At 39.5% G+C, this 27,349-nt stretch overlaps 1 protein-coding gene across 1 annotated transcript in view; it reads left to right on the top strand.

The window, feature by feature from the left end:
• Positions 1-27,349, top strand: part of FANCC (FA complementation group C) — a 261,732-nt gene that overhangs the window by 195,406 nt on the left and 38,977 nt on the right. Inside the window, exon 8 of the mRNA XM_035024451.1 lies at positions 18,702-18,858. Coding sequence (XP_034880342.1) covers positions 18,702-18,858 — 157 coding nt within the window. The remainder of the gene's footprint in view (positions 1-18,701; positions 18,859-27,349) is intronic.

Genomic DNA, 27,349 nt, shown 5'->3' with positions numbered 1-27,349 from the left:
TACATGTTCACACAAATAGCATATTTTTATGAAAAAGTGATCTTTTCCAAGAAGAAAATTGTTTACAGGAATGGCATTGTTTTACATTTTTGCACATCTCTTTATTATCTGACATAAGACAGCTGGTTCTCATATGTGTTTCTGTTCAGTCTGACGTGATATGTTGTTTTGGTTTAAGTATATGAAGAAAATTCAGCCTCACACAGATACATAGTTGGAAAAGACAAGAATATTGCAGTAGCCATCTCAGATAATTGTGGATTTTCTCCTTGGATAGATACCTCACCAAAGTTTGAAAATGGTAGTGTTTTAAGGTTAGTTGCTATGCAGAATCTGAAATTATAACAGTGAGCTTTTCATACTGTTAAATTAAAACCCATTGAATGTCTGAGGAATACTTTTTTGTTTGGTTGGGGGTTTTTTGGTGGTATACTTTTAATAGCTCTTCTGCCCAAGCAGGATTTTGTAGCCTGGTTTTTGAATGCATGCTTCATTTGGGAAATATTGGTTTATTAAGTTATGCAGATCTTCTAAACCTGACATACTTCATTTTATAGCATCAACACTTTCATTCTTGTCAGCACCAATCTCATCAGAAATATCTTTAGGTATTAGGAAGCTTTTCAAGCTCACATTGGCAGGAACAAATTCTCCAAGATTAAAATTTCTACTTAAAAACTCAAATTTATCATTGGCTACAAAATACTGTCATTTGTTTTCCTTGAGGTACAAAGGTCATTTCACTAATTTTTGAGAAAGTATGTGCCAAATACTCAATTCTGAGTAACCACTGTTTGTCTGCCATTCTTTCAAGTAAATTTCCATTACAAAAAGGTGGCTAGTTGATCTTGCAGCTCATACAGTTGCCAAGTGCTTTTCCTCCAGACAACCATCCTGATTTGTTATGCAGCAGAAGTGCAGTATGCATGCTTTCCTTTTCACCACACAGAATGTTTTTTTATAAAAAGTATTCTCAAGTGTAAAATTTAGTAAAGTTAATATTTTATACTGCTTCCTCAAACACATTTTTGTGTGAAACTGGCACTGTTATTACCGTATGTAGTAGTGAAGAATACAGTGACTACTTCCTCTGCTTGACTCATGCTGGGCACAGTAGTTTTACTTGCTAGTGCTTTTGCACTGTGAGTGCAAATATCAACACAGTTGTTCCAGGAAAAACCATGAGATTCAAAATAGTTATTTAACACTTTAAGTATTTCTCTACCCTGTGTGTGTACTGCCCTGCTCATTTAACAGAACTCCTGTTCTCCGTGTTGATACGAGATGAATACAACCAACACAGCTAGTTCAGCCATATCGAGAGGTCTACTTTTAAGGCAGAAGTATAATTCTTTTGATGAAATATTAACATTACATCTGTGTTCGAATTATTTAATTCCTTTTTGTTTCCACTCTGAATGATTGATCTCACAATTGATGCCACAGTAAGCTAGCACCATAATAGTATTTGAAAACATTCTATTCAATAAGGCATAATAAGGTAAATTAGTAACATCTATGAAACCAAGGGAAAGATAGCTTTCTTCATATTTGCTTTCACTTACAGTTTAGCCCCGTTCCTTTGGTGTACACGTCTCCCTGTCATGAGTCGGGGAAATCTTTGGTGTATTGGTTTCATCTTTTCCCAATGAAACAGCTGTGGATGAGAAAGCAAATCTTTTCATTCTCCTTCGTAAAGTAAATGTTCCATTCTTAGATGTTAGAAAATATATTATAAATGAATTTTATTTTTTAATAAAATATCAAATTATAAGAAGATCTAAAATATGTTATATATTTGTGAAGTATATATAAATATACTTAGATCTAAAGTAATTCAGATAAAATTTAGACTTTTCAAAAAATTTTTAAATATTATTGCACAATTAGACAACAAAGTGTACTTGCTTCTTGTTATGTTTCCCTGTAGGCTCAAGAGGAAATACTAGTTTACTTATTTACTTACTTACATTTACCACTCCCCGCTTTATTGAAATATAATTGACATACAACATTGTGTAAGTTTAAGATGTACAAGTTAATTTGATAAACTTTAATATTGCAAAATGATTACCACCATAGCTTAGCTAACACCTTCATCATGTCACATAATCACCATTTCTTTTTTGTGGTGAGAACATTTAAGATCTACTCTTAGGATCTTTCAAATATATCATACTGTATCAACTATAATCACCATGCTGTACATTAGATCCCCAGGATTTATTCATCTTACAACTGGAAATTTGTACTCTTTAACATCTTCAGCATCTCCCCATTTCACCACACCCTAGTTCCTGGTAACCATCTTTCTAGTCTCTGTTTCTGAGTTCAGCTCTTTTAGATTCCACATAAAGTGATACCATATGGTATTTGTGTTTTTCTCTTTGACTTATTTCACTTAACATAATGCCCTTAGGTCCATCCATGTCACAAACTGCAGGATATTCTTGCAGTTTGTGTCTGAATAATATTCCAGTATATAAATATACCACATCTTCTTTATCCATTCATCTACTGATAGACACTTAGGTTGTTTCCATATCTTGGCTATTGTGAATGCTGCAGTGCACATGGACGTACAGTACATCCTGTTTTCATTTCCTTGGATATATACCCAGAAATGGGATTGCTGGATCATAGAATAGTTTTAATTTTCCATGATGGCTGCACAAATATACATTCCCACCAACAGTGCACAAGGGTTCCCTTTTCCCCACATCCTCACCAACAGTTGTTATTTGTTGTCCTTCTGATTCTAGCCATTTGGACAGGTGTAAGGTGATATCTCATTGTGGTTTTAATTTGCATTTGCCTGATAATTAGTGATGTTGAGCATCTTTTCACTTGTCTGTTGGCCATCTGTCTTTTTTGGAAAAATGTCCATTCAGGTTCTCTGCCCATTTTTTAATTGGACTATTTTTGAGTTATGTGTGTGTGTGTGTGTGTGTGTTGAGTTGTAGAAGTTCTTTATATATTTTGGATGTTAGCCCCTTATCAGGTATATCATTTGCAAATATCTTCTCCCATTCAGCAGGTTGTGTTTTCATTTTGCTGTGCAAAAGCTTTTTACTTTTGTATAGTCCCAGTAGCTTATTTTTGCTTTTGTTTCCCTTGCCCGAGGAGATATATCCATGAAAATGTGGCTAAGGCTGATGTCCAAGAGATTACTGCTATGCTTTCTTTTAGGAGTTTTGTGGTTTTAGGTCTCACAGTTAGGTCTTTAATCCATTTGAGTTTATTTTTACGCATGGTGTAAGAAAGCTGTCCAGTTTTCTCAGCACCATTTGTTGAAGAGACTCTTTTTTACTTATTGTATATTCTTGTCTCTTTTGTCAGATTAATTGACCATATAAGCATGGGTTTATTTCTGGGCTCTCTATTCTGTTCCACTGATCTGTGTCTGTTTTTGTGCTAGTACCATAGTGTTTTGATTACTATAGCTTTGTAGTATATCTTGAAATCTGTGACTGTGGTATCTCTAGCTTTGTTGTTCTTTCTCATGATTGCTTTGGCTATTCAGAGTCTTTTGTGGTTCCATACAAATTTTAGTATTATTTTTCTAGTTCTTTCCCAAGTTCAGTTATTGAAGAGACTGTCCTCTCCTCATTTTATATTTTTGGCTCCTTTGTCATAGAATGACCATATATGCATAGCTTTATTTTGAGGCTATCTGTTCTATTTACTGATCTGTATGCCTTTTTTTATGCTAATACCATACTGTTTTAATTATTACAGCTTTGTAAAATAGTATGAAATCAGGGAGCATGATGACTCCAGCTTTGTTCTTTCTCAAGATTACTTTGACTCTTTGGGGACTTCTGTGGTTCCCTATAAATTTTAGGATTGTTTGTTCTATTTCTGTGAAAACTGCCATTGAAATTTTGATAGCAGTTGCATTGAATATATGGATTGCTTTGGGTATATGGACATTTTAACAATATTAATTCTTGTTAGGTTTTTGAAGATATTCTTTATCAGTTTGAGAAAATTATCCTCCATTCCAGTTTACTGAGTTTTTGTATTGAATTGGTTTCGATTTTATCAAATACTTTTTCTGCATCTATTGATACGATCGCATGACTTTTCTTTTTCAGCCTGTTGATGTGACTGATAACATTAACTCATTTTCTTTTTTTATTTTTTTTTTTAAGATTTTATTATTTGACAGAGAGAGACAAAGCGAGAGAAAGAACACAAGCAGTGGGAGAGGGAGAAGCACGCTTCCTGCGGAGCAGGGAGCCCAATGCAGGGCTCGATCCCAGGACCCTGGGATCATGACCTGAGCCGAAGGCAGACGCCTAAAACTGAGCCACCCAGCCACCCCAACATTAACTCATTTTCAGAAGTTAAACCAGCCGTGCATACCTATGACAAATTCCACTTGGTCATGATGTATAATTCTTTTTATACACTATTAGATTCAATTTGCTAATATTTAGTTGAGGATTTTTACTTCTATGTTAATCAGAGATATTGGTCTCTAAGGTTTGTTTTGTGTTTCTTTTTTCTCTAAGTTTTTTTATAATGTTATTGTCTGCTTTTGGTATTAGTATATTTCTGGCCCCAGAAAAAGAGTTAGGAAGTATTTCCTCTGCTGTTCTCCCCTGAAAGAGATTGTAGAGAATTGCTACAATTTCTTCCTTGAATGTTTAGTAGAATTCAGCAGGGCCTGGTGCTTTCTTTTTTGAAAGGTTATTAAATGTTCATTTAATTTCTTTAATAGGTATAGGCCTATTCAGCATATTTCTTCTTATGTGAGTTCTGTTAGAATGTTATCTTTCAAGGAAGTAGTCTATTTCATTTAGGTTATCAAATTCATTGGCATAGAGTTTTTCATAGAGTTCCTTTATTATCCTCTTAATGACCATAGGATCTGTAATGATGTCTCCTCTTTTATTTCTGACATTAGTAATTGCTGTTCTCTCTCTCTCTCTTTTTTTTTAAATTAGCCTGGATAGAGACTTAATTGATTTTATTGATCAATTCCAAGAACCAGCTTCTGGTTTCATTGATTTTTCTCTATTGATGTCCTGATTTCTATTTCATTGATTTCTGTTTTAATTCTTACTTTTTCTTTTCTTCTGTTTACTTTGGATTTAATTTGCTTTTCTTTTTCTAAATACCTCCCTGAGGTGGAAACTAGGTTATTGATTTTAGATATTGCTTATTTTCTGAGTGTGTATTTAGTGCTATAAATTTTCCTCTAAGCACTACTTTTGTTGCATCCCACAAATTTTGATAAATTTTATTTATCAACTTCATTGAAATCAATTTCATTTAGTTAAAAATAATTTTAAATTTCTCTTGAGGTTCTTGCTTGATCCATGTGTTACTTAGAAGTGTGTTGTTGAATCTTTACATAATTTGGGATTTTCAAGTTAATCTTTCTGTTACTGATTTCTAGTTTATAATAGAATTGTGGGGGCGCCTGGGTGGCTCAGTCACTAGCGTCTGCCTTTGGCTCAGGTCATGATCCCAGGGTCCTGGGATCAAGCCCCACATTGGGCTCCCTGCTCCACGGGAAGCCTGCTTCTCCCTCTCCCACTCCCCCTGCTTGTGTTCCCTCTCTCGCCAGATCTCTCTGTCAGATAAATAAATTTTAAAAATCTTAAAAAAAAAAAGGGGTGCCTGGGTGGCTCAGTCAGTTAAGCGACTGCCTTCGGCTCAGGTCATGATCCTGGAGTCCCGGGATCGAGTCCCGCATCGGGCTCCCTGCTCGGCGGGGGGTCTGCTCCCTCTGCCCCTCCCCCCTCTCATGTGCTCTCTCTCATTCTCTCTCTCTCAAATAAATAAATAAAATCTTTAAAAAAAAACAATCTTAAAAAAAATAATTGAATTGTGATCTGAAAGATGACATTGTATGATTTCTATTCATTTAAATGTGTGAGTGTGTGTTTATTTAGGTTTTTTGGGGGGGGTTGTTTGTTTTTTAGAGAGAGAGCATGAGCAGGGAGGGGAGGGACATAGGGAGAGGGAGAGAGAGAATCCCAAGCAGGCTCCATGCTGAGTACAGAGCTGCAGGGCTCCATCTCACAACCCTGAGATCATGGACCTGAGCTGAAATTAAGAGTCGGATGCTTACCTGACTGAGCCACCGAGGCACCTCATGAAGGTGTGTTTTATAGCCCAGAATGTGGTCTATCTTAGTGAAGTTCCATGTGAACTTAAGAAGAATGCATATTCTGCTATGTTTAGATGAAGAATACTATAAATGGCAATATATACAGTTGATTGATGGTGTTGTTGAGTTACGTCCTTACAGATTTTCTACCTGCTGGATCAGTCTCTTTCTGATAGAGGGATGTTGAACTCTTCAGCTGTGATAGTGGATTCATCTACTTTGCAGTTCTGTTACTTTTTCCTCATATAATTTTACACTTCATTATTAGGCACATACAAGTTAAAGATTGTTGTATCTTCTTGGAGAATTTACGCCTTTATCAATATGTAATGAATTTCTTTATTCTTGATAACTGCTAGATTTGCAGCCTACTGTATCTGAAATTAATAGAGCTATTCCTGCTTTCTTTTAATTCGTGTTAGCATGGTATATTTTTCTCCATCCATTAGTTTTGATCTGTATGTTTCTTTATACTTAAAGTTGTTTTTTTGTAGACAAAATATAGTTGGGTCTTATTTTTTGATCTACTCTGTTGGGTCTCTATCTTTTAATTGGTACATTTAGACCATTGAGGTTCAAAGTGATTATTAACATAATTGTCTTAATATCTATTATATTCCTTACTGTTTTATATTTGTTGCCCTTGGTATTTGTTCCTCTTTTTGTCTTCCACTCTTTCTCTGCCTTTTGTGGGTTTAATTGCACATTTAATATGATACCATTCTATCTCATCTTCTTTCTTAGCATATTCATTACACTTTCTTTTTTTACCTTTTTTAGTAATTACCCTAGAGTTTGCAATATACATTTATAGCTAATGCAAATCCACTTTCACATAACATTATATGTACCTCTTTACAGATAGTGAGTACCTTCTTTTTTAAAGATTTATTTATTTATTTATTTATTTATTTGAGAGAGCGTGCAAGTTGAGGGAGGAAGAAGGACAAGCAGACTCCACACTGAGCATGGTGCCCAACTTGGGGCTGGATCCCATGACCCCGAGATCACAACCCCAGCCGAAACCAAGAGTTGGATGCTCAACTGACTGAGCCACCCAGGGGCTCCTATGAGTACCTTTAAATAACAAAATAATCCTAATTCCTTTTTTCTGTCTCTTGTATCATTGTCATTCATCTCATTTATATGAAGCACCCTAAGCATATATACACACATAAACATATATAATTGGGTACATTGTTCCTATTTATTATTATTTGAACAGTCTATTTTCTGTTACATCAGTTAAGAATAGGAAAAATAAAAGTTTTTATTTTGCCTTCCTTATTTTTTCTTTGATGTTCTTTTTGTAGGTCTGAGTATCTGACCTATGCTATTTTTCTTCTCTCTAAAGAACTTCATTTAATTTTTTTTTTACAGGTTAGGTCTACGGGCAACAAAACTCTTCAATTTTTGTCTGTCTGAAAAAGCATTTGTTTCTCCTTCACTTTGGAAGAGTAATTTCACAGGGTACAGAATTTTAGAAGGTGTATTTCTTTTTCTCTCAACACTTTAAATATTTCACTCCACTCTTTTCCTGCCTGCATGGTTTCTAAGAAGTTGGATATAATCCTATCTCTTTTCTCTATAGTTAAGATGTACGGGCGCCTGGGTGGCTCAGTTGGTTAAGCGTCCTACTCTTGGTTTTGGCTCAGGTCATGATCTCAGGGTCATGATATCAAACCCAGCATGGGGCTCTACACTCAGTGGGGAGTCTGCTTGAAGACTCTCTCCCTCTGCCCCTCCCCATACTTGCCCTCTCCCTCTTTCTCTCTCTCTCTCAAAATAAATAAATATTTTTTAAAAAAATGATGTATTTTCCCTCTGGCTTCTTTCAGGATTTTTTCCTTATCTTTGATTTTTTTTGTAATTTCAAAATGATATGCTTAGTGCAGTCTTTTGTATTTATCCCACTTGGTGTTCTCTGGGCTTCCTGGAATTGTGATTTGGTATTGACATTAATTTGGGAAAATTCTTAGGCATTGTTTTAAAAAAATTTTATTTCTCTCTCCTTCTCCTTCTAGTACACCCATTACACATATGTTACATCTTTTATAGTTGTCCCACATTCCTTAGACATTCTGTTCTGTTTTTTCAGTCTTGCTTTTTGTTTTCAAGGTTCCCATGGATATATCCTCTAGCTCAGACATTCTTTCCTTAGCCAGTCTGTGGTCCACCAAAGGCATTCTTTATTTCTGTTGTAGTGGTTTTGATCTCTAGTATTTCTTTTTGTTTTTTTAAGATTCCCAACTCTGTTTACAGTGCCCATCTGTTCTTGCACACCATCTATTAAAGCTCTTAGCATATTAATCATCGTTGTTTTTAATTCCAAGTCTGATAATTCTAACATCTCTGCATGTCTGGTTCTGATTATTGCTCTGTCTCTTAAAATTGTGGGGTGTTTTTCCTTTTGATATGCCTTGTCATTGTTTTCTTGATGTACTAGATATGTACTGGGTAAGAAGAACTGTAAATAGGCTTTTGTAGTTTGGTGGTGAGGTATGAGAGGAGGGGAAGTGGTCTATGGTCTTATAATTAGGTCTCAGTCTTTTAGTGAGCTTTTGTCCTGAACTGTGAACTTCACACAAGTTTCTCAGGGTTTTTTTTTCCCCTTACTTAGAGGACAAATGCCCTGAGCTGGCTGGAATTGGTTATTTGCCTTCCCACAGGTCTTTTAGGCTCTGATAATACCACCGGAGGTTAGGCTCTGGTTAACCAGTTTTCCTTGAGGGCAGACCTTGTTAAGAACGGAGTGCTGTGGGCGCCTGGGTGGCTCAGATGGTTAAGTGTCTGCCTTCGGCTCAGGTCATGATCCCAGGGTCCTGGGATCGAGTCCCACATCGGGCTCCCTGCTCCTTGGGAGCCTGTTTCTCCCTCTGCTTCTCTCTCTCTCTCTCTCTCTGTCTCTCATGAATAAATAAATAAAATCTTAAAAAAAAAATCTTTAAAAAAAAAGAACAGAGTGCTGTATTCTATTCAAAACCTAAAGTAGAAGTAGATTTACTCCCAGTGTACTAAGAGAACCTGGTTAAGCTCCTGGAGGCAAATTTCGTAATATTGTGGGGGCCTTCCATGACTGGATCCCACTGGACTTTCTAACTGAGTTGTCCACACTGAGCCTCCAGCCCTTCACTAATTACAGTGCACGTTTTCCTACCTGGCACTGGTTCCTAGGGCAGTTTCTACTTGTGGCTCTCTACTCCAGTAAGTCACAATTTCTATTTGCTTATCTGTTTTTCAGTCTTAGGGGCCAAGGTTTGTCCTATGTCTATCTTAAGGATACAAGAAAAGTTGATTTTTCAGTGTGTTTTGCTTTGTACTTGTTAAGATAGGAGTGGTGACTTCCAAGTTCCTTTCATGTGCAACAGGAAATTGGAAGTCTCTATATGGTGTATTTGAAAATACATATGGCTACAATAGCATTATTATATTTTAAAAAATTGATACTAATTCCTTAGCACCATCATGTATTTAGTCAGACAGTAAATTCTCTTGATTGTCTCAAAAATTTTTTTTTTTTTACAGTTGGTTCTTTTGGAGTCAGAGTCCAAAGTCTACATGTTGCATTTGGCTGATAGGTTCAAAAGTCTCTTTCAATCTATAGGTTCCCAATTTCTTTTTGTTTTGGTTTTGCAAAGTATTTGTTGAAATAATATGGTTGCTTTACCACACTCTTAGGTTACAGAGCATTCTACCATCTCAAGTGTGATAAAGGGTGCAAACCCCTTGCCCTCTTAATATGCATTCAATTTCTGTATGTATAATTTAGGCCTATTTTGTTATTTTCTGTTCTGGGTTTTTTGGTGGGTTTTTTTTTGGCCTATTGTATATTCACACACCAGTACCACTTTGTTTTAATGGTGGAGCCTTTCTTATACACCTATTATAAAATAAAGCTAGTTCTCCCTCATTTCTCTTCCTTTTCAGGGTTTTTCTGACAATTCTTACTTGTTTTATCTTCTTGTTGTTTTGTTTTTTTGTTTTTTGTTTTATCTTCTAAATAAACCTTGAAACCATTGTGTCTAGCTTCAGGAAAGATAGTTAATATTGTTTGGGGGAGGCTCATGTGAAATATATAGGTTAACTGAGAAAGAATTGGCATCTTTTCTGCATGAAGGCTTTCTGTCCACCTGTCCAAGAATACTTATGTCTTTCCATTTGTTCAGGTTTACTTTTTGATCTTAAAGGAGTGTTTTACATATTTTCCTCATATATAAGTTGTAATATATTTTACTCCTAAGGTTTTATTGTATTTTGGGGGGAGGGTTAGATTTTTTTTCTGTAACAAGTATATCTTCTCCCCATCTTTAAATTGATTTTTATTATATCATTGCATTTGGAGAATGAGCATCTCAAAATCACCATTTTTCTTTCAGTTAGTTCAGAGGAAGTAATTACCAATAGAGTATTTGCTGTTTTTCATATATAATTCTTAAAAATTAATGTAAGAATGTAAGTTTTAATTTCATTTTACATGAAGTCTTATAATACAGGAATTTGTTAAGGTAATATTTAGAAAAAGAAATAGAAGGTTAAATTATTTGATGTTGAAAAAAGTCCAAACAATTCTCATGGTTAAAAAATATAGTCTTGGGCGCCTGGGTGGCTCAGTTGGTTGAGCGACTGCCTTCGGCTCAGGTCATGATCCTGGAGTCCCTGGATCGAGTCCCGCATCGGGCTCCCTGCTTGGCAGGGAGTCTGCTTCTCCCTCTGACCCTCTTCCCTCTCATGCTCTCTGTATCTCATTCTCTCTGTCTCAAATAAATAAATAAAATCTTTAAAAAAAAAAAAAATATATATATATATAGTCTTTTTCTACCTACTGTAAACCTCTGTCACAATTTACCCAGTAAGCCTGAATTTCCTGAGGAGTCTGATCAGTTGTCTTTGGTTTGTATAATGTGATAAATGTGCTTCACATCATTTACCTGAGTACATACTTCAGGTTCTAGTGGCTTACCCTACAGCTTTCATTTTTCATCCTCCAAAGCAGTTTTTCAAAGTATTTACTTTTGAGTAAAATGTTCTTTGCCTTTCACCATTGCAGCTCTGTTTCTGATTTATTTAGTAATACATTTCATCAAGTTATAGGGTCTTAGCAACCTGTGCTTCCAGCCTTTTTCTGCAAGACTTGAAGTAAAGGGAAATGGGAGGAGAACGCCCCTTGGCATCCCCTGTGAAACCTCTCAGAACTGTTTTAGAAATTACTGGTGAGGAAGAGACATGCTCAGAAAATAGCTACTTTTGCTCCACCCATAGTGCTCAGACAGGAAGCTGAGGGCAGTGGCTTCATGGGTAGGCCTGAACTCCTTTGCTGTTTATTTTACTTCTGATAGCATGTTCTCCCTCAGCAACTAATAAAATTTATTTAGTTTGAAAAATTATGTCTGCTAATCCATTGGGGACAGACAGTCCAGAAATGCTGGGTGGCCTTCAACTTGTCCAATTCCTGTGGCTTCAGCTCAGCAAGTTCCCTGAGCAGTGGCGTAAGGGCTGGCACCTTTCCATGGACACTTTCCCATGGACGGAGCATCCTAGCCACATGTTGACATGGGGAGGCTGATTCAGTCAGTCAGTGCAAATTACCACCCCCACACCCAACACTGTTCTCCCCCCAGCCCCTTGAGCAGTTCCCCAAATGTGCTGTGTGGTCATTTAGAAACCACATACTTTCTTTGACCAGTGCGCCCTGCCCTGTGTTTAGACTTCCAACTCTTTGCCTGCCACAATACACCAGTGGAATTTCATCTGTTTTACTATTGGCCGGGTGTCTGTGGCCTTGGCTTCCAAATACAGTCATGTACTTTCAGAAATGGGCTGCCTGTCTTCTTTTTTTTTTTTTTAAAGATTTTATTTATTTATTTGACAGAGAGAGACACAGCAAGAGAGGGAACACAAGCAGGGGGAGTAGGGGAGGGAGAAGCAGGCTTCCCTCCGAGGAGGGAGCCCGATGCGGGACTCGATCCCAGGACCCTGGGATCATGACCTGAGCTGAAGGCAGTCGCTTAACCAACTGAGCCACCCAGGCGCCCTGCCTGTCTTCTTTTAAACAGCAGATTCTTGCCCCTCTCTGCAGTTTAGATAACCTAGAGGAAATCTTTAATTTCTTGGCCTAAATGTTAAACCTAACTTCTCAGGTCTCTTCCTGCAGCTGCCCTCACAGTCACACAGGCTGCAGGCTGCAGGCTGCAGGCTGCATACAACCTTTCTGGGAGGACTGCTTGAAATCCTTCCGGGGGTCTGTGGAGTATAAATAATTCAGTATGACATGCCCTCTAAGGTAAATCTACAGAAATATTGAAGAGTTTGATGACTGGGTGGAGAGTTTTTTTCTACATACTAGAATGAATGAGTCAGTTGAACAAATGAAAGGAAGAATGAATGGATGCAGGACTGACCAACCAACTGGCCTCACGGTATGGCTGTGAATGTTAAATAGAGTGACCGTACAGTTCATAATCTTGACCCAAACTTTGAGAGTTCAAAGGGGACTGCCTTTTTATAACTGTGGTGGGGTAACAGACGTTAGGCACACTGAAATGTATTTTTTTTTTTAAAGATTTTATTTATTCATTTGAGACAGAGAGAATGAGAGAGAGAGAGCACATGAGAGGGGGGAGGGTCAGAGGCAGAAGCAGGCTCCCTGCCAAGCAGGGAGCCCGATGCGGGACTCGATCCAGGGACTCCAGGATCATGACCTGAGCCAAAGGCAGTCGCTTAACCAACTGAGCCACCCAGGCACCCCCACACTGAAATGTATTTAAATGGGTCTCATGCCTGTAATACGTTCAGCATGGTGCCTCGCACCCAGAGTAAACGTTCAGTAACTGTTCACATGTTGCTATTATTATTGTTGACTTTAGTAATTTTATCATTTTTTATAATGTTTTATTAGGTTTTCTCAAGCTTATATCTTTTCCTTTTAATGGAAATGTCACTGAGCTGAGGCCAAATGTAAGCTAAATTCCTTTTGCTGAACTATTGTGTGTGTGTGTGTGTGTGTATTATTCCCTATTAAAAAAATTTTTTTTAAATCCTGTTGCTGAAAGAACTAATACAGCCTCCAAAGGTGCCTCCCAGGAAAAGAAAGTAAATTACAAGAAAAGGCTGACCTTTTGCCAAGCTACTGGTTTTGTACTTTTTCAGCTCAGATAAGAAAAATCAGGCTTTAAGTGTTTTCAAATGATATAGGTGAATGTCAATAAACAAAGAAAGGTTAGTGTAATACCAAAGACAGAAAGGTAACAAAGATGAGTAGTAGTAACTAAAACTCTCTTTATCCATTTATTGAGACTTCCTGAGATCCTCTTTTTCTTTTAAACCTTAGTAAGATATGGTCACAAAATTAGTCATTGAAAAAGTTGCAAATAAAAACCTGCTGATTCTGATTTGTAATAGACATTCCAGTATGTTTGGGTTTGGACATTTCCTTTGCTTGGTGTTGCTGCTCTTTGTTTTGAAAAGTGATTTCTCTGAACACGTAAGTGGCAATGGCACAGTCCTCAAATTTGTTATACTTCTTAGATCAAGTTTTCATGGAAGTACACCTTTGGGATATAATAGAGAGTGTTCTTTCCAATTCCTTGGAATTAAGTAGTTCTCCAGAAAAGCTGATCCGATTTTTGTGGGCTTCTCTGGCAACCCAAACAGCCCTGATCTCTTTCTGGTTTGGAAAGGTGGACTACTGCCTGTTTGTCTTGAGTGAGGAAGCTTCATCCTTCCCTTCGCCTCTCTGACATTCCCTACTGACAGGCACTGCCTTCATTAAGAACCGTTTTTGCAAAGAATTGAATTCCACATTCTGTTTCTATTGTAGCTATCAAAAAACAGTTGGAGCCAAAATTATTTATTAAGCACCTGAACCATTTTCTTTATATACTGCCTCTTTTTGGAAGAGATGGGACAAACAACAGCCTCAGTATTTTGGAGAAACAAAGTATAGTTTTCTAAATGCCAAGGAGGCATTTATCTAGCAGACTAATAGCAGGAGACGTTGGACACGGTAGTGTCCTGTCAGGCTTCTCCTGCTTTGTGTCAGAAATTGTTACTAGGACTCAGATGTTTGGGGCGCCTGGGTGGCTCGGTGGGTTGGATGTCTGACTCTAGGTTTCGGCTCAGGTCATAATTTCATGAGTCGTGGGATTCGAGCCGCATGTCAGGCTCTCCACCTGACAGAGGGTCTGCTTAAAGATTCTCTCCCTCTGCTCTTGCCCCCCAGTCACACACACGTTCTCTCTCTCAAATAAATAAATAAATCTTAAAAAAAAAAAAAGACTTAGTTGCTCTACATGAAAGCACTGACTGGAAGCCTATTCCTCCTATTTTAAATGAGAAACTTTTAATGTATTACACCAAGTTTTGATCGGTATCTGGGCTAGATAGATGGAGTAAGTATGGTTAGAGTAGAAAAAGGACTGCCTTAGTGTTTCTATGACTAACACATGTTCAGTAGAGCAGAATGAAATTTTTCAGTGTCCTTTAAAACATTTTTATCTTCTGTGACTTTATTGGCTCTTTAAATTTCCACAGAAATAATATATTCATTTTATCTGGTCAAACAATACAATACAGAAGTATATACAGAAAATGTTAATTATCCTCTCATTATCACCCTCTAGTACTTCTGATAACCATACCTTATATTCTTGTAAACATAGAAATCTATATAAAACAGTTTTTTTTTTTTTTTTAAGTAGTTTTAAAAACAAAAAACAAAAACAGCATCACACCATACACATGACTCTGGAACCTGTTTTCTAACCAATATATTTTGGCTAGCCCTCAGGGGTTATAGATCCAGCTCATTTTTATAAAATAGGAGCATATTCCCTGATATGAATGGACCTTAATTTATTCAGCTACTTTCCAGTAGATGCATTCAAGTTGTTTCTAATTTTGTTTTTATAATATTGCTGCAGTGAATATCCTCCAACTGATGCTTTTATTTCTGCCAGGCAGATTCACAAAAGTATGGTTATGAAAGCCAGGATAATGTCTGTTCTACAATTCGTTAGATGGTATGCATAAACAAAAGAGCAAAGCCATTCCATCTCACCTCTGAGAACATATGTCCCCTGTACCTACTAAAGCATTGGACGTTGTCGTAAACATTTGCTGATGTGTGAGGAGGAAAGTGATAGCTGTGTTAGTTTACCTTTCTTTACTATTAATAAGGTTGAAAATCTGCATATCTTTATTGGCCATTTGTGTTCTTTCATAATTTGCCTCCTCCCAGCCCCCGGTTTTATTGAGATGTAATTGACATATAATGTAATTTGCCTTTTTTATTTCAAAACCAACCTGGTATACTTTTAGAACATTTTACATAATATGAATGTGTTGGTCTAGTCAAATTCTGTTATGCAAGTATATTAAGATCATATTGTTTTGGTGATTTCTTCATCACCAGTATTGATTATAAAGAGTTAAATTTTTGATGTTTTAGGGCAAAATAGATTGTTTTCTTCAACATGAGTTCATAAATTTAATCACAGCAAATAAATGAGTATACTCTGAATAAAGGGTAATAAAAAGATAATTGTTAACATACACATTTTTTATTTTTTATTTTTTTTAAAGATTTTATTTATTTTTTTGACATGGGGAAGGGAGAGAGCAAGCACAAGCAGGGGGGGAGTGGCAGGCAGAGGGAGAAGCAGGCTCCCCGCTAAGCAAGGAGCCCGATGTGGGGCTCCATCCCAGGACTCCTGGGATCATGACCTGAGCCAAAGGCAGCCACTAACCGACTGAGCCAGCCAGGTGCCCAACATACACATTTTTTAAACTGTTTCTGAGAACAGAACAAAAATATTATGTACTTACTGACTTGAGTATATAATTTTGCAGATCTTATGTAAATTTTTAAGCAGTATTTTTTATTTCAGATATCTGATGGAACTACCATGTTACACTAGCTTCCTTTTTATATTTGTTCATGTTTATCTACTGCTCATTCTCAACGGCTCATACCTTTGTGCTGCCAGGCATCACTCGGCCACTGTGACCATTAGGTAAAAATCACACTTACTGCACACGGCTGCTCAGAGGCCCTGGGAATGGTGTTGCATGAAGAACTCTCCCTGAAGTGAGAAACTTCTCTAATGACATACATAGTTATTTCATATAGATCCTGAAAAAAAAAAAAAGATGTGGTGAATGCAGGTCAAAAGATGTCCCTGCTGTTTGGGAAGGGAGGAGCCACTGAGCAGCCAAGTTCCCTCTGCACCTCAGAGCATCCCTGCCTCTTGGGGGCTTTCTGGTTCATGACAGGGGCTACAGATACCCTCGCCCCTGTCCAGGGAAGTTCTCCTGTAGAAAGCTGGATGGAAACCTCTCCCAGGGGTCTGTTAATGTGACTAAAACTGGCTGACAGCCTGACAGCCTAGACTTTAAAAAGACTTCCGCAAACACTGAAGGGAGTGGACACAGGGTCCAGGCATCTTGCTTACCCAGGAAGGCCATCCGTTCACTCCTCCACTGCTGCCCGGGTCACGCCAGCACCGCCAGCACTGGCCCCCCTGGGCTCCTGAGCTCCCTACACCCATTCTAGGCCCACACTCCGTTCTCCCTGCTGCAGCCGGACTGACCTTTGACTGCAAACCGCATCCTGGCACTCCTCCGTATAAAGTCCTTTGGACCAGAATAATCACTGAATAGAATCCCAAAGCCTTACAAGCCACCTCACCTTCGCTCTCTGGGGTTTCTCTCTCCGTCTGACATTGCTCTTCCCTGTCTCAGGACCATCACGGCTGCCATTCCCTCAGCTGAAATGCCCTTCTGGCTACTCTTCACCTAGCTAATCTCAACTCAGCTGGAGAGGCCATCCTGACCACCCAGTCTCAGTTAGGCCCCTTCTATTACTCTCTTTTACCTCAGCCTGCCCTTTTCCTTCATTGCCTTTTTCTCAGTTTAGTATGTGTATGTGTACCTCCCACTGGGCCCCAAGTGCTAGGGGTACAGACTAGGTCTGTTTTGTTCCCATCTGCTTGGCCTGCACCTGGCACTTTGAATGCCTCACAGGAAGTGCTCCTCTTCCTTGCATGGATGCCCACCAGCTCCTTGCCATCCAGGATGATAGGGGAGGTGGCATGGGGCTTGCAGCCCAAAGCACCTGTGGCACAAGAGAGGACATCCATAGCATGGCCCCCAGATGGGCCAGGTGATGCAAGAGGGGGGGCACCGTGGCAGTTCTTCTTTGCCAGGTGTGGGGAGGTGAGGGAAGGGGGTCCTGCAAGACTTCCCAGAAGAGTTGAAGCTCAGGGTGAGAACATGAGAAAGAGGGTCAGAGGGGGGCCTCCGTCCTGCCCTTTGTCCTGTACTCTGCCTGTCTGTGAGAGTCCTTCTGACTCTTCAGCTTTGTCTGGCCCCAGAGTTAATCCAGGACAAAGGTCTACAGGAGGTACGCCGAGGGAGAAGAAAACAGAGAAATCATGAGAAATTGCACTGTGACCCTGCCTATTCATTTCCTGCGCCTGCGCCCATGCTCTGGGCTTCACACCAGCTCCTGCAGAGAAGTGGCCCAGAAGCCGTGGTGAAGGGAAAGGCCTGAAGGGGTTTTTGGCTAAGAGGGGGCCTTTGTGCCCTCAGCTTCTGTTTTTCTTAGTAAAGGCAGTAAACATCTTTGGCAGAACCTGGCAAGTACTCTGATGTCTGTGATACCACAGGTGAAGGGAGGGAGGTCTTGGAAAAGCTGGGCTGAAAGGAGAAAGAGAAGTCTCCCCAGGCCAAAACAGGCCCAGTGTTCACAGGGAGGAGCCACCAGTGGCTCAGAATTAGGTGTCCCCTCATGCTCCCTCCCAGGAGAGGAGGGAGAACCCCTGATTCACTGACCTGACTCAGGAGGAACATCCACGTACATTCTCCTGTGGAAACATAGCTTCACAAATTATTTGGGGCCCATAGAGTACCATGGTAGGGATCAGCTATGGATCTACCAGGCTGTTACCACCATTTTTGAAATGATTACTAAAGGAAAATATTTTTTAACTTTCAAGTGACAGATTCACAAATACAGCCACTGAATATTCACTAGATGTCAAGCATTGTGCTAATCTCTGCACATGTATTATTACTGCATTTGATCCTTCTGAGAACACGGTGAGGGAGATAGGCCCACTTTACAGATGAGTATACTGAGGTTTGGAGTTTAAGTAACTTCCCCAAGGCCATCAAGTTAGTAGGTGGTGGCTCTGGTCTGATTACATACTTTAAATCCTTATGATGTACTTTCAAACATAACTTTCTTAAATTCGGGACGGTATCCGTCAAGGCCTTTTCCCATCTTTATCACTAATCTTTCTGTCACTAACACTTCTGTCACTACTACTTGTTTTTCCTTTTGGAAAGCGTTTCTTTGGGCATTTCTCTAATTTCTTGAGTTGAATTGGAAGCAGATTCACATTATTTTGCAAACTTACACTTGGTAAATATTCATTGATTACTGTAAATATTAACTGCTGTACGACCATGATGAAAAGAAGATTCACAAACTGGACTCATTACTGCATTTTGATCTATCTCAATCTTATTTTCTTAGTAACCCATTTCTGTTTAAAATTTTGTTTATTCTTGCTGAAAGGAAGAAGATTTCTCTCCCCACATCAGCTGTAGTCTGCCTCTGGCTTCGGCACCTCCCCGGCCTTGAAAAAGCAACACTGCATCTTTTTGATAAGCTAATCTCCAGTGAGAGAAATTTCCTGAGAAGGATCGAATGCTTTTTGAAAGATTCATTACTGGTACGTGCTGGGCTTTGATGAGGAGAAAAATCCTTAAAGAGGATGCTGGGTATCCTCTCTTTTAGTCAAAGCAAGGGGAAATGTAAACGAGAGCAGTTGGCACCTTTTAAAATAATCATGTATCTGCATTTTGTTATAGGAATACCCAGCTTAGGGGGCTTTTCTGCATGGTTGGAGCGTGTCTTGAAAACGGGGAGAGGTGTGAGATTTACTGGGTCAGTGCACCTTAGAGGGCACCCTCACGAGAACTGATACTAAGGCACACTGTTTTAAAACAGTAGTTCTTATTTCCATATGAAAAGTAAGTTTTAAGGGGCGCCTGGGTGGCTCAGTTGGTTAAGCGACTGCCTTCGGCTCAGGTCATGATCCTGGAGTCCCAGGATCGAGTCCCGCATCGGGCTCCCTGCTCGGCAGGGAGTCTGCTTCTCCCTCTGACCCTCTCACCTCTCATGTTCACTCTCTCTCTCATTCTCTCTCTCAAATAAATAAATAAAATCTTTAAAAAAAAAAAAAAGAAAAAAGAAAAGTAAGTTTTAAAAAATGAAGACCTTACAAATGAGAGGAGGTATAAAACAAAATCCTGGAAGAAAGGTTAAAACAACAAAAACAGCTAAGAATTCTTTTAAGTTTTCTTTTGGTATAAGCCTTCTAGCCTTGAACCCTGCCCTCCCTTGTACTTGGGACTTCTCAGGTCTGGGAATTTGGGGGCTCAGTGGGCCAAATGGACTGGCTTCATTACCTAAACCAGGGTCAGATGGCAGGACTCACAGGCAATCCTCAGAACCTGACCGGTGGGGGTGTTTTCCCTTCGTGGGAGGCAACTCTGTGGAATTTATGTGCATTTTTTAAGAGCAGGAATAAAGACCAATGCACCCTGAAAAAACAAGCCAAAAACTACAGGAGGTGCCGTGCTCCCTGGGCATCTGTTTTACGAGAACCTTAGTGGTTTCTAACATGTTTTCTCATTAGCTTTTGTAATCTGGGGAACATAGGGCACAGAGATTTTCTTCCTATTGTACCGGTGGAGAAAATCAGTTCAGAGATGGTGAACGGTCAGATATTTAGTTGGGGGCTAGGAAGAGTGGGCAGGAGAGAGTGTTCACCTCCCCACTTGAGCTGAGACTTGGAAAGGGGGGAGCTCTGAGGTTGGCTGAGTTCACACAACGCCCACCTCCCAGACACCTTCTGGTTTTTTTAATTCAGTTGGAACTTCCTGTTTTCTTTCTCTTTCATATTGGAGACTGTGTTAGGGAATCCTGATTGAATCAGTTGCCTTCTTCCTCTGTCCCATTGTTCCTTTTAGGTCCCCATCAGCCTTCTCCCTTACTGCACAGGCTCTTGTCTGCCTTCACGTTCTGGGGCCTCCCAGGCAGCTGTGCACGGTGCTGCGGTCACCAGTAGCCATGTCCCTGCAAGCCAAGTGGCACAGATTGAACCCCGCTGGTTTGCAAGTTTACAGTGTTTGATAGGAAAAAAGGAAGGAAAGAAGATAGATACAGAAGACTGAGAGAGCACAAGAGGTTTTTTTGTTTTTAGGAAAATTACTACTTTGACCTCACCATTCAAAAGACTTGCATAGTAAGGTGAGAAATAAGAATGCACCTTACGTAAAAATAGCTACAGTAAAATTCAAAATGAACAAAGGCTTTTAGAAGTCCCTGGCCATTCCAAACATTACCTTTATTATCAGGTACATCTCTATCTCTAACTTAAATGTACATGGTATAATTTAATTTTCCCTAGTCCTTTCTCAGGGACAAAATAACAGTAACTGAGTTATTTCCTTGCTTGTGGGGTCCTTAATTTTCTTTAGGTCTTGTCCCTATAGAGAAATTCCAGTTCCGTTGGCTTTTCTGAGTTGGTTTGATTCTGCAGCCTTTCTTTGGTCCTGTGGTTCTTCTCTGAACTTCCCCCATGTCCTTTTTACCTGTGGCCCTCTGGCTTGAGAGCACTCCAGCGAGCACAGGATATCCCAGCATATGAGAGCCAGGAGGCAGTCACCCCCACTGAACACTGCACTACACAGCCTTCAGTCTCCAACTTTTATAGTTTAATATCCCCCAGGCAGACAGCTTAGCAGTCAGTTGATCTACAGAAGTATTTATCAGGCTCGTGTGTGTAGGGATTCGGAGCTTCCATTATGGTTAAAGGATTCCAGAGGGTGTTATTTGGTTTAATTTATCGTGGCATTGGCAGGATGTGACCTCTCTATGCCTTATGGTTCAAGGAGGTAATTACAGTTCAGAGCTGCAAGCCCCTGATTGGCGTGGGCCACTCTCCTCAGGCATCCTGGGTCTACAGTGCTAGAAAACACGGCAGGCTGGAATATGCCTGTGACGTGACTGAGTGATTACAAGGGTAACCTGAAGAGCCTGCTTCCTAATTGCATCATCTGATTCATTTATCGCAGCACAGTATCTTGGTGCAGTGACAAGGCCGTGCAGAAGTATCAGAGAGAGATCTCGAAGACTCAGATAGCAGGGGCCTGCTGTGTTTTCCTCCAGAAGAAACTTGATACCTATTACATTAGAGTTGGATTCTGAGAGTAATTAAAGTGTGATGGTCTACGTAACTTGTATTTTATATGGAGCACTGTTAATTATGTCTCCATCTCTTGGGACTGTCCAGAAATAGCCCTGGAAATTCTATAGTTACAAGATGTTGCAAAAACAAAAGATAAAAGTGTGGTACAGGTTGTACAAAGGGAAATGATCTCCCCAAATGTGCTTTGGTCTTTCGGGGACTTGAAAGCCTGGTATTTTCTTTTCATTTCTTTTTTTTTTTTTTTTTTTATATATATTTTTTTTTATTCTTATGTTAATCCCCATACATTACATCATTAGTTTTTTCTTTTCATTTCTTCTTCTTCTTTTTCTTCTTCTTCTCCTTTTTTTTTTTTTTGGTAGGTTTTTTTTTTTTAATTTAAAATTTTTATTTTAATTCCAGGTAGTTAACATACAGTATTATATTAGTTTCAGGTGTACAATATAGTGATACAGCACTTCCATACATCACCTGGTGCTCATCATGATAAGTGTTCTCTTAATCCCCATCATCTGTTTCACCCCTTCCCACACCCACCTCCCCTCTTGTAACCATCAGTTTGTTCTCTATAGCTAAGAGTCTTTCTTGTTTTGTCTCTCTTTTTCCTTTTGCTCGTTTGTTGTTTCTTAAATTCCGCGTGTGAGTGAATTTATAAGGTATTTGTCTTTCTCTGACTGGCTTATTTTGCTTAGCATTATACTCTCTAACTCCATCCATGTTGTTGCAAATGGCAAGATTTCATTCTTTTTTAAAAGCTGAATGATATTCCATTGTATGTAGATCCCACATTTTTATCCATTCATCAATCAGTGGACACTTGGGCTCCTTCCATATCTTGGATATTGTAAATAATGCTGTTATAGACATAGGGGTGCATATATCCCTTTGAATTAGTGCTCTTTTTTAAAAAAGATATTTATGTATGAAAAAAAATATTTATTTATGTAAGTAATCTATACCCAACATGGGGCTTGGACTCCCAACCCCAAGGTCAAGAGTTGTACACCCCTCCAACTGAGCCAGCCAGGTGGCCCTTGAATTGGTGTTCTTGTATTCTTTGAGTAAATACCCAGTAGTGTGATTGCTGTAGCATAAGGTTGTTCTATTTTTAACTTTCTGAGGAACCTCCATACTATTTTCCAGAGTGACTGCACCAGTTTTCATTCCTACCAACAGTGCACAAGGGTTCCTTTATCTCCACAACCTCACCAACACCTATTGTTTCTTGTGTTGTTGATTTGGGCCATTATTACAGGTTTGAGGTGATATCTCATCGTGGTTTTGATTTGCATTTCTCTGATGATGAGTGATGATAAACATCTTTTCATGTGTCTGTTGCCCATCTGGATGTCGTCTTTGGAGAAATGTCTGTTCATGTCTTCTGCCCATCTTAATTAGATTATTTGGTTTTGGGGGTATTGAGTTTTATAAGTTCTTTACTTATTTTGGATACTAACCCTTTATTGGATATGGCATTGGCAAATATCTTCTTCCATTCCATACGTTGCCTTTTCATTTTCGTTTTGTTCACTGTTTCCTTTGCTGGGCTTTCTATTTTGATGTAATCCCAATAGTTTATTTTTGCTTTCATTTTCCTTGCCTCAGGAGACATATCTGGAAAGAAGTTTCGTATCTAGAAAGAAGTTGCTACAGCCTATGTCAAAAAAGTTATTGCCTGTGTTCTCTTCTAGAATTTTTATGGTTTCAGGTTTCACGTTTAGGTCTTTAATCAATTTTGAATTTATTTTTGTGGATAGTGTAAGAAAGTGGTCCAGTTTCATTCTTTTGCATGTTGCCGTCCTGTTTTCCCAATACCATTTGTTGAAGAAACATTTTCCCATTGGATATTCTTTCCTGCCTTGTTGAAGATTAATTGACCATATAATTGTGGGGGGGGTTTTTTTCTGGATTTTCTGGATTTTCAGTTCTGTTCCATTGATCTTTGTGTCTCCTTTTGTGCCAGTACCATACTGTTTTGATTACTAGAGCTTTGTAATATAGCCTGAAGTCTGGAATTGTGATGCCTCCAGCTTTGCTTTGCTTTTTTTTTTCAAGATTGCTTTGGCTATTTGGGGTCATCTGTGGTTCCATACAAATTTTAGAATTGTTTGTTCTAGCTCTGTGAAAAATGCTGTTGTTATTTTATAGGAATTGCATTAAATGTGTAGATTGTAAAGCTTGTTATTTTCTATTAAGACTAATAAGGCACCAATCTAATATTACCTGAATTCTTAATGCATATATCTTTTTGACTTCTAAAATAAAAACAAGGGATGCCTGGTTGGCTCAGTCAGTTAAACGTCTGCCTTCGGCACAGGTCATGATCCCAGGGTCATGGGATCGAGTCCCACATCAGGCTCTCTGCTCAGAGGGGAGCCTGCTTCTCTCTCTGCCTGCCGCTCCCCCCGGCTCATGTGCGTGCGCTCTCTCTCTCTTTGACAAATAAATAAATAAAATCTTTAAAATAAAATAAAAACACGTTTTTGAAACCTGCTTACTTTTGAGACTCACCCTTTGGCTTCCATGGGCTGAACTGCCCCCAAGTTCATGGCTCCCTGCCACAACTGGTGGCTCCTAAATAAATGGCAGTATTAGCCTCAGTTTGTCATTTATTCTGCAGACTGAAACTTTTCAAAGCAGATAGTCTCGTGTTTTCCTTGACAGAACACACACTGCAAGACCGTAATCCATAGCTTCAGACCTACCTTAAAAAACTGATGTCACCAAAGCAGTGAAAGCCACTTGCTAATTATGCAGGGTTTTTTGACCCTGTTTGGTTTCCCAAGACTGACCAGAATCAGAAGGATATTATGTTTTCCAGTTACCATTCTGTCTGTGGAGCCCAGAAAGCTATTGTTTCTATTCCACATTTAAATAAGAAGTGCGGGCTGGGTGGCACGGTGGCGCTGTGCTTGGCTGCCCTGCTGCATGCCAGGGCTGGGATGTACCCTGGTTCCCATGCCCTTTGATTCAGTCATTCATTGGCTGACCCCACACGCCGCCTGCCCCTCGAGCTGGGTCCAGAGAAGCTGCTCCCTCGCCTTCACCAATAGATTTGCCCAGGAAAGAGCAGGGAGGAGAGGGGGAAGGGAGATGGGGTGCATTTTGTTTTTGTTTTTTCAGATTTTGAATCTATTCCCTCCTACCTGAAAGTCTTTGTAGCTCAATTAAAATCATTTCTTTATCTTGTCGAGTATACCTCAGTAAAGCTGAGGACGGGGGGTGGTAGAGGAATTATTTCTTAATTTAATAAGAGCTTAAGAATAAAAGCATGCAGATACCCCTGATGTGAGATAGGATGTGTTGTTTTCATTCTCCAAAGAGCAATTATAGCCACTTCAAAAAGAAAAACTGCCTTTACACAACATTCCAAGCACAGTTTCCCTTTAATAAAAGATTATACTGAAGAATTAACTCCACATCCCAGATGATGTCAGTTTTCTGTACTTGAATAACTTCTTACTAATGTTCTAGGGCTTTCTTTTCCTGCTTTTTCATTAGCAGTCCTTTAAGCATTTCTTTTTTTGAGCTCTTTAATGTGGTGCATGTAATTTAGCAGTGGTAGAATAGGAAAGTGTGGTGATGGCTTACGCTTGTAGCAAAAAGGTGAAGAATCTGCATCTGGGACAGTAGTTGCACTTCCCAGCATCGACCTCTGGGGGGCACCAGACACACACACCCTCCCCCGCTCCAGGCATCATCTCTGTAAAGAAGGAGGCCCAGATTGCAAGTGCTGGGGATTCCTACTGTTGGGGATGCAGGACTTTGCAACCGACCAGTCAAATGAAGGGAGAGAGAAAAAACAAAAAACAAAGTGCAGTGTTCGACCTGGGGTTTCAGTGCCACTTAGTGACTGAGCCAAGAAGCAGCAGGAAGCTGAGGGGCTATCTTCCTGCTCAAGCTGCACAAGTTCAGCTCACTGGACAGAGGCCACTGGGCAAGGCTAGAAAGAACTTCAGATTTGGGGTTTCTTGTTCTGCATCCAGAGCTGACATCCCCTGCGTCTTAACGCTCTTGGAGAGCACAGGTAAATTTAAAATACAGAAGTACATTTGGTGCTTAAGTTGTTTTTCTTTTAAGCCCAGAAATGATACATTTATCACTAATTAAACAATAATTGCATTATGGAGTACTGAAAAAAATTGCTTGTAGTATAAACAACATCTGGTAAAGATTAAAAATAATAATTTTTCCAGGCTCAAATTCGTTGAAAGAAACTTGAGTGTTTTGAAACAAAATAGGTCCTGAAATGTAAAAGGGATATTTACAGTTTTACGTTTAGCATTCTGAAAGCAGAAAAGAAGAAAATGGCATAATAAAACATACGTATTAATAAAGGTACTTTACACAATAGATATAAAGGTTTCATATAAGTCGGTATCTTAAAAACCAAATTGCTTTTGAGCTCTATAAAAGAGTTTACTATTGGAATGAATCTTCTGGAGAATCCCTTTTTTAAAAGAGGAAAGGTATTTTCTGGTAAATACAGTCACCCTTCAATTACATACATATATCACCACAGGGGCTCCCGCCCGTCAGGGTTTGGAGGAGTGGGCTGAGTGGGCCGGGACTGCTGGCTCCTGCGTACGCCGCGCACCTGGAGGGCAAGCTTCTCATCAGCCATTTCTTCTTGAAGAGAATGACCGTTCCTGAGTAAAGTATTTAACTCTCGTAGAACAGACCACGAAAGAGAATCTATTCCAGGCTTCCTGAACTTCATCTTCTCTCTTACCTCCAATTTCCCTCTTTATTTTTTAGATAAAAATATCTGTGAAGGATGATAAATGGAAAAGGCTTGAGAACTTTTCTGTTTCCTCACTGCCCTTTTTTCTATGAGGCATTCACTTTTGTCTGTGAATTACCTCGAATCATAGTACAATTTCCCTTTCTGGTTTGTAGTCTCTTTTCTTCCCCTCTTCCCCATACTCTATCGAGCACACACAAGGAATCAGAAAATGGTAGAAAAGAGGAAAGATTTCTTCCATGAGAATTCTGTTCTTCCATGTTCTCAGGCCTCTTTCAAGTGACAAGTGGCTTGTAATAATCCTTGATGAATTGGGATGAAAATAACAGATTAGGCATCAAGGGCAGAGAGTGTGCATGGATGTTATTTGTACAGTTGGCCTCTCCCTCACCTTTCCCCCACAACCAACAGGCCAAGAGCACACGGCCACTGCGCATTTCTTCTGTGTTGACTCTGTCTTGCCTCGTTTTGTTGAGGGCTGGGAATAGGCTGTCCTAGGCAGAGAGGAGATAAACGATGCATTTCTGGGTAGCTGTGGGAGACAGGAAGGGGATGCACACCCAACAGAACAATCTGGTCGATAAGAAAAGGAAGCCAGAGTCCGAAGCTCTCCATCATCATCTTCTGTTCATCCTCCGACATTCAGTGAAAGGATTGGGGGTGGTGTGAAGGGAGGAAAGAAGGCAAAACGTGTGTTATTGATGGCCTCTTGGTGACATAGTTTCCCTAGACTTGAAATAATGTGTACATGGAAATCGTTAGGCCAGATGGAGAAGAGCAGAGCTTGAGAAGGAACAGATTTTGGTAGGATGGAGAAAGACAAACAGATGGAACCCAAGAAAGTTTTTCTTTCCCTCATTTTTACAGGAAAGATAATCGCCCAGATTGCAGGGCTTTAGAGCTAGGGTTCGAGGCTCTGGGTTGCAGGGTAGCCCGTGGTGGGCTGTAGGGTCCCATTCTACAAATAAGATAGGGCACAGAGGGGTTAAATGTCTGGCTCTTCCCTCACAAGGATGCTGTAAAGATTTAGGGGAGGGAAATTTATGGCTTCCAAAGAAGCATAAATTAAGACTTTAATTCTATTTGGAGGATTCTCTTGATAAAGAAAAGCAGCTTAAGTTTGCTTTTGTGATTTGATGTCACTGGGACACATGCCTGGCCTGTGACCACTCCAGGCTTCATGAGGGGACTCACTGACCCTGA

This window comes from Mirounga leonina, unplaced genomic scaffold, assembly GCF_011800145.1.
Source record: "Mirounga leonina isolate KUSES-001 unplaced genomic scaffold, KU_Mleo_1.0 Mir_179, whole genome shotgun sequence".
Taxonomy (NCBI): domain Eukaryota; kingdom Metazoa; phylum Chordata; class Mammalia; order Carnivora; family Phocidae; genus Mirounga; species Mirounga leonina.
This window is presented reverse-complemented; position numbering and strand designations above follow the sequence as displayed.